The 16,788-nt window shown below is 40.9% G+C and overlaps 1 protein-coding gene across 1 annotated transcript in view; it reads left to right on the forward strand.

Moving 5' to 3' along the window:
* The window catches only part of TTC6 (tetratricopeptide repeat domain 6), a 41,344-nt gene extending 40,167 nt beyond the window's left edge, over positions 1-1,177 (forward strand). The window contains exons 14-15 of the mRNA XM_054716561.1: positions 213-438; positions 876-1,177. Coding sequence (XP_054572536.1) covers positions 213-438; positions 876-1,006 — 357 coding nt within the window. The 3' untranslated portion in view covers positions 1,007-1,177. The remainder of the gene's footprint in view (positions 1-212; positions 439-875) is intronic.
* Positions 1,178-16,788: the final 15,611 nt, after the last annotated feature.

Consider the following 16,788-nt stretch of genomic DNA (forward strand, 5'->3'; position numbering starts at 1 on the left):
AGCAGACCAACTGTTGGCCAGTTTTATTACTGATTTTTGCATTCTCTACAGACAATGCACCTTCTTATCATCTGTATCTGGGATGAAATGCTTCCAGAATCCCCTGGAAATGCCATTGGCCTTAATTTTATATTAAGAGTAAAATACTTCAAATTTCTGTATAGCTGCCAATTAAATTGCAGTCAAATTATCATTATCTTCACATTTTATAGGCCAGTGACTACTTCTCAAAGGCTTTAAAGTTTGATCCAGAAAATGAATGTGCTGCCATGAATCGAGCTATTGCAAATACAATATTAAAGAAGTACGAAGAAGCAAAAGAAGACTTTGCAAATGTAGTTGAAAGCTGTCCCTTTTGGGCTGCAGCGTATTTTAATAGAGCACAGTTATACTGTTGTTTGAAGCGATATGAATTAGCGGAGGAAGACCTAAGTAAAGGTATAATTTTTGTAATGCTTTGGGTAAGATTCCAGTGGTTGATGTGTTTTTTAAATAATAAAAGAACAAACCTATCAGGTTTATTTGTCTAGAAAAACTTACATTAGAAATGAATGTTTTTATATACCACGTTTTTAATGTAAGCAATATGGGTTCCTTTAGGTAATAACTTGCAGTATTGGTAAGTTAAGATGCAGAAAATTATTAGGGAAACTATACACAAGCATTGGCAGCCTTTCAAAGAAAGACATTGTAGTGTTTCCCCAATTTAATTTTCTAAGAAAGATTCAATATTTTAAATTTAAATAGGTGCATATGAAGAAAATGTTTTTAAACAAGTAATACTAAAGTTGTTATATTATAGGATTTTTATTCTAAAAACTGAGACCTTTTGAGTGTTAGCATAAAACACATCTTGCATTTTTTTCTTTTTACAGCTCTGTCTTTGAATCCTAATGATGCCCTGATATATAATCTTAGAGCAGAAGTTCGTGGTAAAATAGGTTTGATTGAGGAAGCTATGGCTGACTATAACCAAGCACTTGATCTTCAAGAATATGCCAAGTGATATGATTACATAGACTGGTTTCTGTAGCAGTTTACACAGCTGTTAAACGAGAAATTGAAAAGTATTTGTTGTTTAAAACGAAGTTGCACTATCTTCACTATTGCATTCATTATGTTTAGTCTTCTCTATAATCCTTTTATGCATTTTAACAACATATTTATGCTCTATATTAATTTTAAAACATTTAGATCATTTTTTGCCTATTTGGAAAAACTCAATAATTGAATTTCTTCATCGGGTGCAGAATTTAAATGGGAATGTTTAACACTTCAAATATTTTCTTTAAAGTAAAATAATTCCTTTTGAAATATTACTGCATGATTGTAGAAAAAGTGTCAACCTTTTTATCAATATCTACTCACAATTAAATTCAATGGTATACAGATTAAAAAATAAATATAGAGCTGATGACTATAAAGAAATTGAAGTCATGTACATTTCCTCTCTCCCCCTTTAAGTAATGTCTATTCAGGCTTGCATTTCTCCTACTGCTCACATTCTTCCAACAGATAAACACATTCCCTTTTTATTTAATGTTCCCTCCCTTCCAGTACAGCACCTATAAAGATTCTGAGCAGAGTATTCCCTCTGCTTTAATGTAAATTCATAAGCATGCACTTGCAATTAGTGCTTCATAGTAGGTGACAAGTAGAAATAAGTTAAAACAGCTAAAAATTCTTTATAGACTCTCAGCTGTTGCGTGAACCAGAGAACCCCTTTTCTTACTCTTACTGATAGTAACAAGGTCTTCTGACTTGGAGCTCATTCCGACTTGCTTCACTCAGTTTATGTTCCGTTTTCATTTCATTCTCCCAGTACCTCTCCAGCTCCCCCAGAGACCTGTATCCACTGAGATGGGGCATTCTGGGAAAGAATTCCTCTTCCACCGAGCTCCATTTGACTTTAGTTTGACGTGCCAGAGTTTCACAAAGGAAAGTGGATGTTCAATGTGGTATGCTTCACATTCTTCAGGAAAATTTCTTGACATGATATGTGGGTCCCTGTCATCCTCAGTGGGTTACTTCCGATTGGGGAATCAGGCGCACATTCAATAAGCTGCTCAGATCCTCTTGCTCTCACTGACCTCAGTCTCTTCAGGCCCAGCCCCAGCCTCAGACGAGATTCAGACCAACCTCCCGCACCCACAGACAGCCCCTCCTCTCAGGCACAGCCGCACCTTTCTCAGCTACCCCTGGGCATCGCTCAATGCTGAGACCTCTGCTGCGGGATCCTCCCAGTGTCCACCCACGCGCACTGTGGATGTGTAGCAGACCTAAGTCTGTCAAATGAGCCTTTGGTGATGGGAGAAAGGAGCTAGTAGGTAGATTCTTCTCCCTCCCACCTGTGGGTGGCGAGTCCTGAGACACTTGGTTTATACAGCCTCCTGGAGGCTCCTACTAGAGAAGAAGCAATCAGTTTGGCACTTACGGCAGCCAGCTTCAAAACTTGCCTTGCGTTAGTGCTTCTTTCTTTCCTGCCTTGCTCCCTTTTGTCACCACTCCTGCTTTCCTGGGTCTGCACTATTTGACCTCTGGGGCGTCCCCATCCCCCCACCGTCGCCCACAGTATAACCTCCTCCTTGCACACCCGCTGTGAGCTTTTCCCTTCCCTGCCTCACTCCCTGCGCCCTCACACCAAGGAAGGGGCACTGAAGCTGGATCCTGAGCAGCACAAAGGCCCATGGGCAGGGGTGTCGAGCAGTCAGGTGTTCCGTGCTGACTGGTGTCAGGACAGAGATACAGAAGTGGGAAAGTAATAAAGCATGTTTGGGGAAGGGCTGGAGCAGAGCTTTTGTGAGGAAATGGGTGGAAAGCATGTCATGTTGTCAGAGTCAGACATGCAGGATCAAGAAGTCACAACTCAAGGAGTTAAGCCTTCACGGCCTGCGAGACAGAAGGTGAGGGTGGGGCGGGGAGAGCGACCCCTTTCTTCCCTTCTCTCCCTCCATCCTCACATTGATGGACTATTTTAGCATCGACACATAAACATCGGACATAGGAAAACTGACCAGCACTCTCCAGAAAGAGGTTTGCTCTGTCCTGTATGTGCTCCATTCTGGCGCAGTCTTCTCTGAAGGCGAAGGTCCACGGAGGTGAAGGGAGAGGCTGCAGGATGGAGGCGGATGGAGCGGGGATGCGGACTTCCAGACGGACTTGGGAGCTGAATCAGGCTCCGAGGACCTGAGGGAAGAGGAAAGAGATGTCTGGATTTCGTCTTTTCCTGATTAGCTTTGTGAGTGCTGACCCCTTCAGCAGACAACCGAGTCTTTGTACTTCCCACCAGGGTAGGACTTAGATTAGTTTATTTACAATATATGTGCAAGCACACACACAGCCTTTACTAATGATCATCTCAGCGAGGTAAAATCAGAGGGAGAAAAGGGTAAGGAGAATTTTACTTTTTTTTGGTATCAAGATGGAAGAAGGAATGATAGGATTATAGATAGCTTATATACTTCCAATTTTATGCATTTCTGTAATTTACAGGTTTTTGTTAATTATATTAATTATATTTTTGTAGTTATAGTAATTGTATTTTTTTCTTTACTAGAATATAAGCTCTGTGAGAAGCTTGTCTTTTTTGTTTAGTATTGTTTCTTTTTTGTTTAAAGATATTTAAAAACACCTATAGGTATATTTAAATACTTATAATGACTGGAAAGTGACAGAAGCTCAAGATACATGAATTTGCTAAATATAAAATACATTACAAATGCAATACTCAATTATTGTGTAGCTATTGTGATGAATTGTCTACTTTTCATATGTTCATATTTTTTGCGTATCTTCTATATACACAGAATGAAAGCTAAGAGTTGTCTCCCAAATGTCCTTGTAGCCAGAATTCACAATGTGTTTTAGTTTCTGCTAATTTGACACAATGCTGAGACTGACTTGAGGCGGCATCATGCAAGGCCACCTTCTGCTGCTACTATAACAGTAGGCTCGGGGTGGCTAGATTGTAGCTGTCAGATTTAGCAAATTAAAATACAGCCCATCCAGTTGAATTTGAATTTCAGATAAAGGAGGAGTAATCCAGGGCCCCAATTAAACACATGATTCCCAGTTGAACTTGAATTTCAGATCAACAACAATTTTTTTTTTTTTTTTTTAGTGTAAGTTGGTCATACTGCATGGGATACATTTATACTAAAAGTTATTTGTTGTTGACCTGAAATCCAAATCTAAATAGGTGTCCTGTGCTTTATATAGCAGCCCTACTCTGGAGCCCAGCGTGATGGCCTGGCTTCCTGACCCTGGATGGCATGTACATCTTCCTAGAACCAACAGCTGCTGGGCCCATTTCCTGATCTCCTGCTGCTTCTTTTTGGAGGTCAGTCTCTCTCCTAGTTTGTTTTGTTTTGTTCTTCTGATGGCCCAGCTTAGAGCCTGCTTGCTTTTCTAGAACTTCCAATGATGATATGTATAAAATGTTTATATTTATTCTTTGCATAAAAATTCTTTCTGCTTAAAATAGTAAGAATGGTTTCTGTTATCTATAATTGAATTCTGATATTATTTCAGAGATTAAAAAACTAATTTTCTTTTCTCATGAATAGAGTTAAGAGTAATAGCGTCTTTTCTGCAATGAAGTATTTAAATAATTTTGTCATGAGCAGTAGATAATCTTGAAAATAATAACTATAATAATTAGGATTTTAGCACTTTTTTTTCAAAGCAAAGTAGGTTTTCATGCTTCACATACATTGTCTCTACTTTCTAAACAGCCTTGTAAGGTAGTGGGTATCGTTAGATGAAGAAACCCAGGCCCAGAGGATCCAGTTTATGATCAGGGTCACAAAGCTAGTAAATGGTGGCGCTGACAGCCAACCTCCTTTCTAGTTTAAAAGCCCCTGTTTCTCCTTTTTCACCTAAAGAGAAATAAAACAAGACAAATTCATAGTCAATCAAATAATCTTTATCACAATATTAAAGCTCTCTGCCTGATGATCACTAGTGTATAAAAAGGATTTCCTGTCTTTTAACACTTCTTTTGGTATTGACATATATCTGTGTCTATGTCTACATATCTATGTATCTATCAAAACTAACTTTAAATAAGTGCACTATAATAAGATTATCTCAACTTTTTATTTTGAAGTGCAGTCAATGGACAATATCTTAAATTTTATCCTTAATAGTAAAAAACAGGAAATGGCAGCAAAAAGTTCAGGACGTAGGCAGTAAGAAATGGAAGAAAAAGAAAATTATCATTTGTTAAAAATTTACCATGGATCAGAAAGTAAGCTAGAAATTAAGTACATGTTTATTTCACCAATATCAGTGAAGCAGGTCTTATTATTCCCATTGTAATGAAGAAATATATGTGATATAGAAAGGTTAATCATCAGGTTGAGCACTCCTATAATAACGATGTTACCTAAATGTTGCTTTACTTTTATTCACTAAATATAGGTCTTTAAATTGACTTGCTAGTATCAGTTGAATTTACTTAAAAGGAAGGAATTTGTAAAAATAAATGCATGACTATTTAAAAATTTGTCCTTGTTCTACCTAAAACAATCTCTTTTTATACCAGTCACTCATATCACATTTTGGGAAATGTTGTACCCTATAGTATTAATGCTTGATGGGTACAACTGGAAGAGTATTTAGGGTTAGGGATGGAATAACATATAATACCTGTGGAGCTATGTAATAGAAAGAGAATGGGGAAAAAAACACACAAAAACACAGAAGTTGATTGGCACCTGGACTGGTAGATCCGAGCCAGAAGCAATAATCTTGTGCTTGGAGAGTGTCGGTCTAAATATTCTTAGCATGTTGTAACAAAATCTTTCAGAGTTTCTCCAATAGCATAAAAAAATGCTTTGTTAGCCAATATCTTAGAATCTTTGATTTTCAATAAATAAGAGATGTTTTATGACCATTTACTAGGAGATCCCCATATTCAATATCTCTTCCTCTCCTCACTTATCTTTTTGTTGTTGTGTTAATCCTCTCACTATATTTTTTCCATTGATTTTTTTAGAGACAGTGGAAGGGAGGGAGGAAGAGAAAGAGAGCGAGAGAGGGTGAGAGAGAGAGAAGAGAGAGAGAGAGAGAGAGAGAGAGAGAGAGAGAGAGAGAGAGAGAGAGACATCAGTTGGTTGCCTCCAGAATGCACCCAACCAGGGCCAGGGATAGAACCTGCAACCCAGGTACATATGCCATTGACTGGGAATGGAACCCTCAACCCTTCAGTATGCAGGCTGATGCTCTAACCACTGAGAAACACTGGCCAGGGCTCCTCATTTATCCTTGCTGGGTAATTTATTCTCAGGAATAGATTCATTCCCCAACCCAGGATAGTGTCTTAGATCTTTTGGCTCTAAACTTCCAAAGCATTGCTACTTATTCTTTTGGAATACCTTTCATATCTGTATATCCTTGGCTGTTCTCCCCACTAGACCTAGAAACTCTGAGGGCAAGGATTAGGTCTACCTTGCTTACCACTGTATCACCAATACTTACCATAATTCATGGCACATAGCAGGTGCTTCATAAATACTTGATAAATTTACTTACATAAAATGCAGGGCTGGATATTTATATGACCCAACACACTACACACACACACACACACACACACACACACACACAATTAATTTATTTTACTATCCATTTCTACAATGAAGTGAGCATCCTGTGAGATCCTAGGCAGACCCAGAATCTTCAAAGGTCAAAGCAATGATAGCATGCATTGTAAATGTTCTTATTTAACATTTCTTGTAAGTAGAGAGTTCCTTAACATCTACACAGCTTTCACAATTTCTCTCTCTCTCTCTCTCTCTCTCTCTCTCTCTCTCTCTCTCTCTCTCATACACTACACATACCTTAAGCCTGCAAGATAAGATAAATAAGCTTAAAAAACGAAATTAGGAAAAAACAAATGTAATGATTGAGATCAATCTGCTGTAAAAACATGTTGCTAAAAAACAACTCTGTCAAGGTAATGAAGATGAAATTTCTGAAATCATGATGTATCAACATCTCAAGCCAATCACTGTAATTTTTATAATTGGATGATGCTATGACATAATCTAGTTTTAACCTGATCAAGTATAATGAATAAGAAACTATAACAACATTTTAATTTACTACCCTATCTTAAGAAGGATCAAGGGGGCATGGTGTTTATTGAACCTAGAATGGGAGAGGGGGAGAGGGAATGGTCAGAGTGTAAGCATTTATATGCATGTTCTAGGCTCTGCCTGCTGAACTGGTATTCTAGAGAGTAGACAGGAACATTCTGATCCTTTGACCTCTTGTTAGTTGGTAAATTCCCATAAAGTAAATGGAGCATGCCATTGTCAGCCTTAAGGCACTGAATCATTAGGCAATTCAACCACTTTTCCCCATCCTGATTCTATTCTAGCCAAGGAATCTAATAAAAAATTAGTTTTCTATGTGGATATGTAGAACAATATTTATAGTAAAATTCAACTTTATTGTAAAATTATGCATATAAAATATACCCATTATATTTTCATTAAAAGTCTTAAATAATTTTTTTACGCCAGCCTTGGTACCTATAGAGAGACTACATTGCTGGTGTAGGGATTTTGGTAGAGAGTGTGGGAGGTTTAAAAGAACCTCAGTTTGATTTTTTTACTTTTGACACTTCTGCATTGTCTGATTTATTTGTTTCTTAACCTCAAGTGTGTCATGGTTTCTAAGTAGGAAAAATATAAAAATATCTCCCTTGGCCCCTAAGATAAACAGTTTATTTGAGGCAACATGTAAGATGATAAAAGATGCTCATTGCCTTTTTCTCTGGGCGCCTCCAGGGAGCTCAGCTCGAGCTGGTGAGTAGTGCCCCATTAAAGGTCCAACAGGTTCTGGCAGGTCTTACCCACAAAGCATCCCAGGTCCAAGCACTGAGACCATCTCTTCAGAAAACGTAGCCTTAAAAATCCTTAAAAAATACATAATAATCATGGTTAAATTTCCAAGGAAAATATAAAATGTGCTGTTAAACTTCAATCAGTTGAGTTCTTTTGTCTTTCCAGCACTACATTGTAATTTATTTGCAAAAGGAGAAGTTCTTAGTTTTTGTGTGCTCATGTAGTGATTTTGCTTTACTTTAGAGCTCTACTTCTCTGAAACAAAGATCCCAGGGCTTCTAACGGAAAGAAAAAAATCACTGAGAACTGTCGGTTAACATATCTACAAGTTCATGACATAAAGTTTAATAGAAAAAGGAATCTTAAGAGACCAGTGGTTTATGCTGATGATATGTATAATTTTGTAACTGTGACTTCAAAGGAAAATATCATTAAGCAGAAAAAGCATCATTTACATTCCAAATATAAAAATGCTCCTTAATTTTACTTCAATTGGTTAATAGTTTAGACCCCTGGTCAGCAAACTGCGGCTCCTGAGCCACATGCGGCTCTTTGGCCCCTTGAGTGTGGCTCTTCTACAAAATACCAGGGCCTGGGCGAGTCTATTTTGAAGAAGTGACATTAGAAGAAGTTTAAGTTTAAAAAATTTGGCTCTCAAAAGAAATTTCAATCGTTGTACTGTTGATATTTGGCTCTGTTGACTAATGTGTTTGCCAACCACTGGTTTAGACAATTCCATATATATCCTTTATAATAAAAGGATAATATGCAAATTGACCTTAACAGCAGAATGACCAGAACGACTGCTCAACCAGTCACTATGAGGTGCACTGACCACCACTTGGTCCCTTTCCCCAGCTGGCAGGCTCCAATCACAGATGGCGATCAGGAACCGGAGGTGGGTGGTGGGGGATGCAGGTGACGCCAGGCCAAGGCCCCCGGCCCACCAGTTGCCCCACACACAGAGGGCAACCCACAGCAGGGGCGGAGCCAGCAAGCAGGCAGGAATGGCCGACCTCTCTGTCCCTTCCCCCAGCCATCAGGCTCCGCTCACCCAATGGCGAACAGGGAACCAGGGTGGGTGGTGGCAGGGGATGGGCTAGCGAGTAGGTGGAATGGCTGATCTCTTGGTTCCTACCCCCCAGCTGGCAGGCTCCAATCACCCAATGGTGAATGGGGAACCGAGGTGGGGCCGGCTTCGGGCAGCCAGGGAAGATGGCCAGGCCTAAGGACTGTACCTGCACATGAATTTCGTGTGCCAGGCCTGTAGTATAAATATAAAACTATTAGACAGTTTAAAGTATAATTTTTACTTAATGTGTTTCTAAGATATAAGGAATAGATTCCTAATGGCAGTGTGTGAAGTATTTCTTTTTTTCTAGAACCTTCCCCAGAGAAGAGCTGTGTAAGTCTATAAATCAACTTAGCTTGACTTATATTTAGAGAAAGAAAAATAATTGAGAATTTAATGTTTTATGGCATTATGACTATTAGACAGTAGAAAGTTTATTTTAAAAGCCTATTATAAATCAAAGGATTCTGAATTTATTAGACTAAATATAATAAATGTTTATTTATTATAAGGTATGAACAAATCCAAATTTCTCCTTTAAATTTGAAGACCAAGATAAGAATTTTAGTGTCTAAATTAAGGTGTTTTATTACACACAAACTAGAGATGAGATCTTTCCTTAAAAATGATAGAGCAATGATTTTAAGAAAGTCTTGGAGCCCTATTCTGAAAATTTATAACTTCTACAGTACAACCCTGTGCTTTTGAAATATGAGAGATATCTCACCACAATTTTCCTGGGGTATTTGATGCTGAATAATATATGTATGAGTCGTGTAATGGCTCCTCAGAGCATTCTCATCTCCACGGAATGCTGGCTTCCCTACTATTGCATCTCCCACTTTCTATTTCTATCCTGTGCTTTTGATGGTGAGGAAAAAGGTGGGGGAGGAATATTTGTGAATTGCAAATCCTTGGCAATGCTGCAAGTAGTTTGCTTCACTAGACTTTGCTTTGTAGCTTGGTTGTGAAAATGGGATTTCTGCATAGGCCTTCTTAAAGGGAGGTCCTTACTTCTAGAGGAATAAGTGGGCAGCCAAGGAATATCAGTTTTACTTGAGGATTTTCAGAGGAAGAGAAGAGGGAGAAATTTAAGTCATTGAACTAGAAAGCAATTGAAAACGTTTTTAAATAGAAAGATAGAGCTATGTCATAGAATCCTACCTAATAAAAGGGTGATATGCAAATTGACCGCACCTTCGCTAAGCCCAAGCCACGCCCACCAGCCAAAGCCACGCCCACCAGCCAATCAGGGCGAGTATGCAAATAAACCCAAACAAGATGGCTACAGCCACAGAGAGCAAGGTTTCCCAGGCAACAGAGGAAGCCAAGCTTTCCACCTGCCCTTGCCAGGCCTAAGCCTCCACTCAAGCTACAATGTTTCAATTATAGAAGGCAAACAAATTCAAACAGAATGGCAGCAGCCACGGAGCTGGAGAGACCAGGCCAGGGTTGCCCACGGCAACAGAGAAAGCAAAGCTTTCCGCACACCCTGGCTGGGCCCAGGCCTACGCTTAAGGCTACAAAGTTTCAATTATAGAAGGTGAATTAATCCAAACAGAAATGGCTGCCAGCCATGGAGCATGCAGGAGGCTTGGCTCCGCTCCAGGCTACAAAGTTTCAATTGTTGAAGATAAATAAATTCCAGATACCAGGGCCTCCGCTTGGGTCACCAGGGGGCGTGGCTGGCCTGCAAACCACCACAGGCCCCTTGCTCAGGCCGCCCCACACCCCAAGGGAACCCCCACCCTGATCCGGGACACCCTTCAGGACAAACCAGCTGGCCCCCACCCGTGCACCAGGCCTCTATCCTATCTAATAAAAGAGTAATATGCAGATTGACCATCACTCCAACACACAATATGGCTTCCCCCATGTGGTCAAAGATCTTGCCCCCATGTGGACACAAGATGGCCACCACAAGATGACCAGCAGGGGAGGGCAGTTGGAGGCGATCAACCCTGCAGGGGGGTAGTTAGGGGTGACCGGGCCAGCAGAGGAAGGCAGTTGGGGGCAAACAGGCTGGCAGTGGAGTGGTTAGGGGGTGATCAGGCTGACAGGCAGAAGCGGTTAGGGGCAATCAGGAAGGCAGGCAGGCGAGCAGTTGGGAGCCAGCAGTCCTGGATTGTGAGAGGGATGTCCCAGATTGGAGAGGGTACAGGCTGGGCTGAGGGACACCCCCCTCTGTGCATGAATTTCATGCACCAGGCCTCTAGTATAACTATAAAAGTTCACATGAATCTGAAAGGTAAAAGACAAGATTTTGGTGACATTTCTCCCTTTTGGGTGGCTGCTTTGGGACGTGCCACAGACCCATAGGTATCAGTACCTGCTTCCCTCTGTGGCTGGGGATCATGAGACAGTAGCGGCCTCCACCCACAGTGACACAGCAACTCTGTTCCTGAGGCCCCTTTCACATCAGGTGCTTGCTTGTGATCCCATTTTTCAGATTGGAAAACTTGGCTCCAGGGAGATTAGGTAGTCCATCAAGGTCCTACATTTAAGGCAGGAGCCACAATACAAAACCCAGGCAACCTGAGAAATTTGAAAAATGCTGTTTTGGTTAATCCATGAACACAGGCAATAATACGGTGAAGGCCTGGGGATGGGGTAGGAGCCGGGTGGAGGGGGTTAATGGGCGGGAGGGGACATCTGTAATACTTTCAACAATAAAGATATATTTAAAAAAAGAAAAATGCTATTTTAGAAATACTTTGGATTGGGAATACCAATAAAACAGTAAAAAACAAACAAACAAACAAAGGCTAAAGCTCCTCTTGGAGGTTCTTTAGGATTCTGCCCTAATGAATTCTTGACCAGGTGAAGAGTGGTTCACATCTCAAAGTACCTTCAACGATACAGGTGTTTTCTATAACATTTCCAGTGCCATCTTCATGCCTACTTAGATCTGTTCTATGTTACCGTATTTTCCGGTGTATAAGACGACTGGGCGTATAAGATTTTCCTGGGTTAAAAAGTCGTATACGCCAGAAAATACAGTAGTCCAATATATCTAATCCATTATATCTAATCCCATCAATATCGTCCAATATACCGTATTTTCCGGCATATAAAACGACTTTTTAACCCAGGAAAATCTTATACACCCACTCGTCTTATACACCAGAAAGTACGGTATATGAAATATGTGGAAATATAAAAACATTTAAGGGCTTGCTAAGTGTCAAGGCCTTTTCTAAATGCTCTACTAGTATTATCTCTGTTACAACCACACCATGAAGTTATGGATGAGAAAGCTGAGGTGCAGAAAGATTAGGTAATTTGCCTAAAGTCACACGGTAATTACGGTGTCCAGCAGTCTGACTCCAGGGCCTGTGCTCTTTACCCGGATCCTAAACTGCAGAGGGAGGACAGCCACCGAGGCCCGGACTGTAGAAGGAGAGGCCTGGCAGCAGCTTGTGTGTTTCGGGAGATCTGTGCCCTGGAAACTCTATCGCTTGGTGCTCAGCAATTCCTTGCCTCTTCGGGGTCTGCAGGAGCTCCATGTTTTATCTTCTGTTTGGCATAACCTGAACCCAAAGTGCTTTAAAATGAGGAGGATTAGAGAGGATAAAATTCAACTTAAAACCTAGTAATTAACTTAACTGTACTGCAGGGTTGTAGCTTCCACTGAATCGGAACTTTATTTTCTAGGTTCTAAGTCTCTCTGAGGCTTATCCCTAAAAATGTATAGGAAAAAGGAACCTCTGAGAGGAAATGACTGATGGTGACCTAGCTCTCTCAACAGGACAAGGCTGTAAGAGGAATTTCTGCCATAAAGCTCTCCCGTGACCCACAAGCAATAAACGACAGTCCTTTAAAGGCGGCAATGGCTTATCAAATTCTTGGGCATCAGGCAGGGAAGCACTCGAGTGATTTCTCTACGCTTGTAATGTCAAGAGGAGCCGAACTCAGAGACCTCTGCTCCAAAAGAGGAATTGTTCCAGGCTATTGAAAAATCCCCCTGGAACTGTCATCAAAACTTACAAAATGTGTGAGTTACTTAGGCATCAGCTTTCTGGATCTGATTTTCTTCCCAGAGCATTCAGAATCAAACCCTTTCCTTTCTGGCTGGTTTCATATGGATAAACATCCGGCCTTTTTACTTTCTTTTTCTTCCTCTCCTACCTGTTACTGTTGACTCTGTTCACATCCTTTCCTCTTTCTTTCATCCCTATTCTGAGACAATACTCTAATTCAGTGTCTCTCAGAATGGGGCCTGTGGCCCACCTGTGTCAGACAGGCTGGGTGCTTATTACAAACTAGAGGCCTGGTGCACAAAATTTGTGCAGGGGGTGCCAGACTGCCCACCAGGATCGGGCCTAAATGGGCAGTCAGAAATCCCTCTCACAATCCAGGACTTATGGCTCCTAACCACTCACCTGCCTGCCTGCCTGATTGCCCCTAACTGCTTCTGCCTGCCAGCCTGATCACCCCTTAACCACTCCCCTGCCAGCCTGATCGATGCTTAACTGCTCCCCTGCTGGCCTAATTGCCCATAACTGCCTGGTCACCACTAACTGGCCTCCCCTGCAGGCCTGGGTCCCCCTCAACTGCCCTCCCCTGCAGGCCTGGTCACCCACAACTGCCCTCCCCTGCAGGCTTGATTGCCCCCAACTGCCCTCCCCTGCAGGCTTGGGTCCCCCTCCAACTGCCCTCCCCTGCAGGCTTGGGTCCCCCCCAACTGCCCTCCCCTGCAGGCCTGGTTCCCCCCCCAACTGCCCTCCCCTGCAGGCCTGGTCCCCCCCCAACTGCCCTCTCCTGCAGGCCTGATTGCTCCCAACTGCCCTACCCTGCTGGCCTCATCACCCACAACTGCCCGCCCCTGCTGGCCATCTTGTGGTGGCCATCTTGTGTCCACATGGGGGCAGCCATATTATGTGTTGGAATGATGGTCAAATTGCATATTACTCTTTTATTAGATAGGCTGCACATTTCAGTCCTTCCCTCAACTTTATTAAACCAGACCCCCTGGGGTGGCGGAGGGGAGCCAGGACTCTTCATTTCTATAAGCGCCCACAGAGATTCCTCTCCGTACTGAGGCAGAGAGGAGCTAGTCCAGAGGTTTTCCAACTTGAGTGTGGAAAGCTTGTTTCAACGGAACTCCAGGTCCCAGCCTGCAGTTTCTGATTCAGTGGGTCCCAGGTGGGGCCAAGAACTTGCCTTACTATGGAGTCCCCGGGTGATAATAATGTGGCTGGTTCGCTGTGAGAACTCCAGAGCTTTTGGAGAACCTCTAGTCTTTGAAGTCCTGAAAACCCTTTAAGAAAACATGACCTAAAATGTTAATTGTTGAGCATTTTGGTTGTAGAAATAAAAATGTTAACAAAAACACCCACATTTCAATCTATACAACTGTGTGGACCATTTCTCACTCTGCATCCCTCCGTCTTCAGCCCAGCCCCTCCTCTTCAGGCAGCCCCGAGTCAGAGCTGTGCGTCCCCCTCAGCTCCCCACACCAAGCCCCCAACCCGCTTTTCACTGGTTCAAGGGCAGGATTCCTTTTCACATCCCGTGCAGTTATTTGTGTTTGGGGAGGATATTTCATCCTTTCTGCCATACTGCAAACTCCATAAATACAAAGTTTGTGCCTTTTTAAATTCTGTCTTGCCTGACAATGGCACTTGGTTGATGTTCAACAGATGTTTGATTAATGAATGAATATTCCAGTGGAAAATGGATAAATTTAATTCCTTTAAAATTAGAGCTAGACTGTTAATGCTTTATTTTTATTTATTTATTTTTTTAAATTTTTTTAATTAAGGTATTATATGTGTACATATCTTACCATTGCCACCCCCCAACCCACTCCCATATATGCCCTCACCCCCCAGAGTTTTGCATCCGTTGGTTATGCTTATATGCATGCATACAAGTCCTTTGATTGATCTCTTATCTCCCCCACCTCTCCCTAGACTGTTAATGCTTTTTATTTTCCACTGGAAATTTCTGTCTTTAGAGCAGCGAAGGTCATTCATTCAGCTGAGACAGTAGGTAGTGCCTGGCATGAACCTATTTGTAGTAAAACTTATGGAAATCCTAGGAACCCCACAGGAAGGTGCAGAGACTTTTCACTGGTTTCCTAGAAATATTTCTCTTCTCTGGGTACACAGAGGGTGATACCTGGACCAGCAGCACTGGCCTCACCTGGGAGCGATTAGAAACAGCCCCTGGGCCTCACCCCAGGGTCAGAATCAGAATCAGAATCTGCAGGTGCGTTGTCTGAGCATTCACAGTGGAGAAGCACTGCGCTCTCAGAAGTTGCCTTTATACTGAAAAAGAGTACTTAAACATAGTGGCACAGTGACAAGTCAGTGCCAGAATCTTTGTTACTGGTGATTATAAGTTTGTATATTTTTACACAAGATGTCTTCGTGGTAACCAGGAGTTCTGCTGGGGTTTTGTAACCATCATCAAAGGTTCTTATTAAATGGACACCATAATGTGCTAGACACTATTAAAGAAAAATAATGAATCTGAGTTTCACCACAAAGCCTGACATCATTGATGTGGGTAAACACATATTAAGACATAATTAAACATAGGGAGCATATAGATGCAACATCAATACAACACAAATGGATTTGTTTTGAAAATTTTTTAATGCTCATCTCCTATGATCCACATTTCTCTGATACGAAAGTTTTCAAAACAAGATGTGTTTAGGTATTTGGCTATAGAAATTAATATTCAACAGTAACCTGGACAGGTTATATAAAGATTGATATTTCTGAGTACTTTTCCAATCTATCTCAATTTGTAATGGAGAAGAATAAATATCCTTTGATATGGAAAATTACTCATACTATGTATGTGGTGCCCAAGTAAAGGCATCTTTTCTTTGATTTTCATTTAAAATATAACTCATATATAAATGGGTCAGGCATCAAAGGCATAATTAACAGTTTTTAAATAGATTGTCAAAAATAAGAAGTGTTTATGTGCTTTGTATTAAAATGTTTACTCATAATTTAGGGTTCAAAGTATATCATTATTATCCAAATATAAAAACATCATTCATTTAAGCTTATTTGAGATTATCATACTTAGCATATTGATCTTTCCTACTCCAGAGTGAAGGGATTATGCAATATTTAATGTGTGAGGCTTATGTGGGATCTGAACTTTCTTGGTTATTAAGATCTCTTCCCTTTTATGACAGTTGTGATTCTCAAAAGATGCCCATTAGAAAGGTCAGACTGGCTGCTTTGAAAGTGTGCTGAGTAGGGGATGAGCGTTTCAGCAAGGCTAGAGCAGGAGCTGGGAGCGTTGTATGTCTTGTTCATTACTGTGTTCCTTTTCATTTCTCTGGGGGGTTCTATGTGACACAATTTAACAAAAGAAGAGCAGTGTCATTAAAAAGCTATTTAGGATATGGATGGTAATACTGGCTGTAAGCATTAGAACAGAGGAGTATAGCAGTTCATTATATCTTTTTGCATTATAGTATTTAATTATTTCTTTACTGTTGAAGACTTTACTTTTAAATGGTCTACTTATTATATGACTGCTATGAAACTTGTAGAACATAATCATATATTATTCATGGTAAATTTGTTTCTCTGATGTTGTCTTTATTTGAGACTTGGTATTGAAAACAATGTATGTTACCATTTCAAAATACAATAAGATGACTATGTTCATTATGAGCAGAAATAAAATAATACCCACCTCTTCTTAATGAAAGTATTCAAACCTCTTCAAATTTGATATGCATTTTTTTCTAAGGTACATGAACACTAGTGTTGTAAACAGTCGGTTCTCTTATCAGCTTTTTCCCCTGAAAGGAAAATTTCACTTTCTTTCTCTTCCTGCCCTCAACATAAAAGCCAGGCCGTCCTGAATCAGTACTGGGTTGCACAG

This window comes from Eptesicus fuscus, chromosome 5, assembly GCF_027574615.1.
Source record: "Eptesicus fuscus isolate TK198812 chromosome 5, DD_ASM_mEF_20220401, whole genome shotgun sequence".
In the NCBI taxonomy this organism is placed as follows: Eukaryota; Metazoa; Chordata; class Mammalia; order Chiroptera; family Vespertilionidae; genus Eptesicus; species Eptesicus fuscus.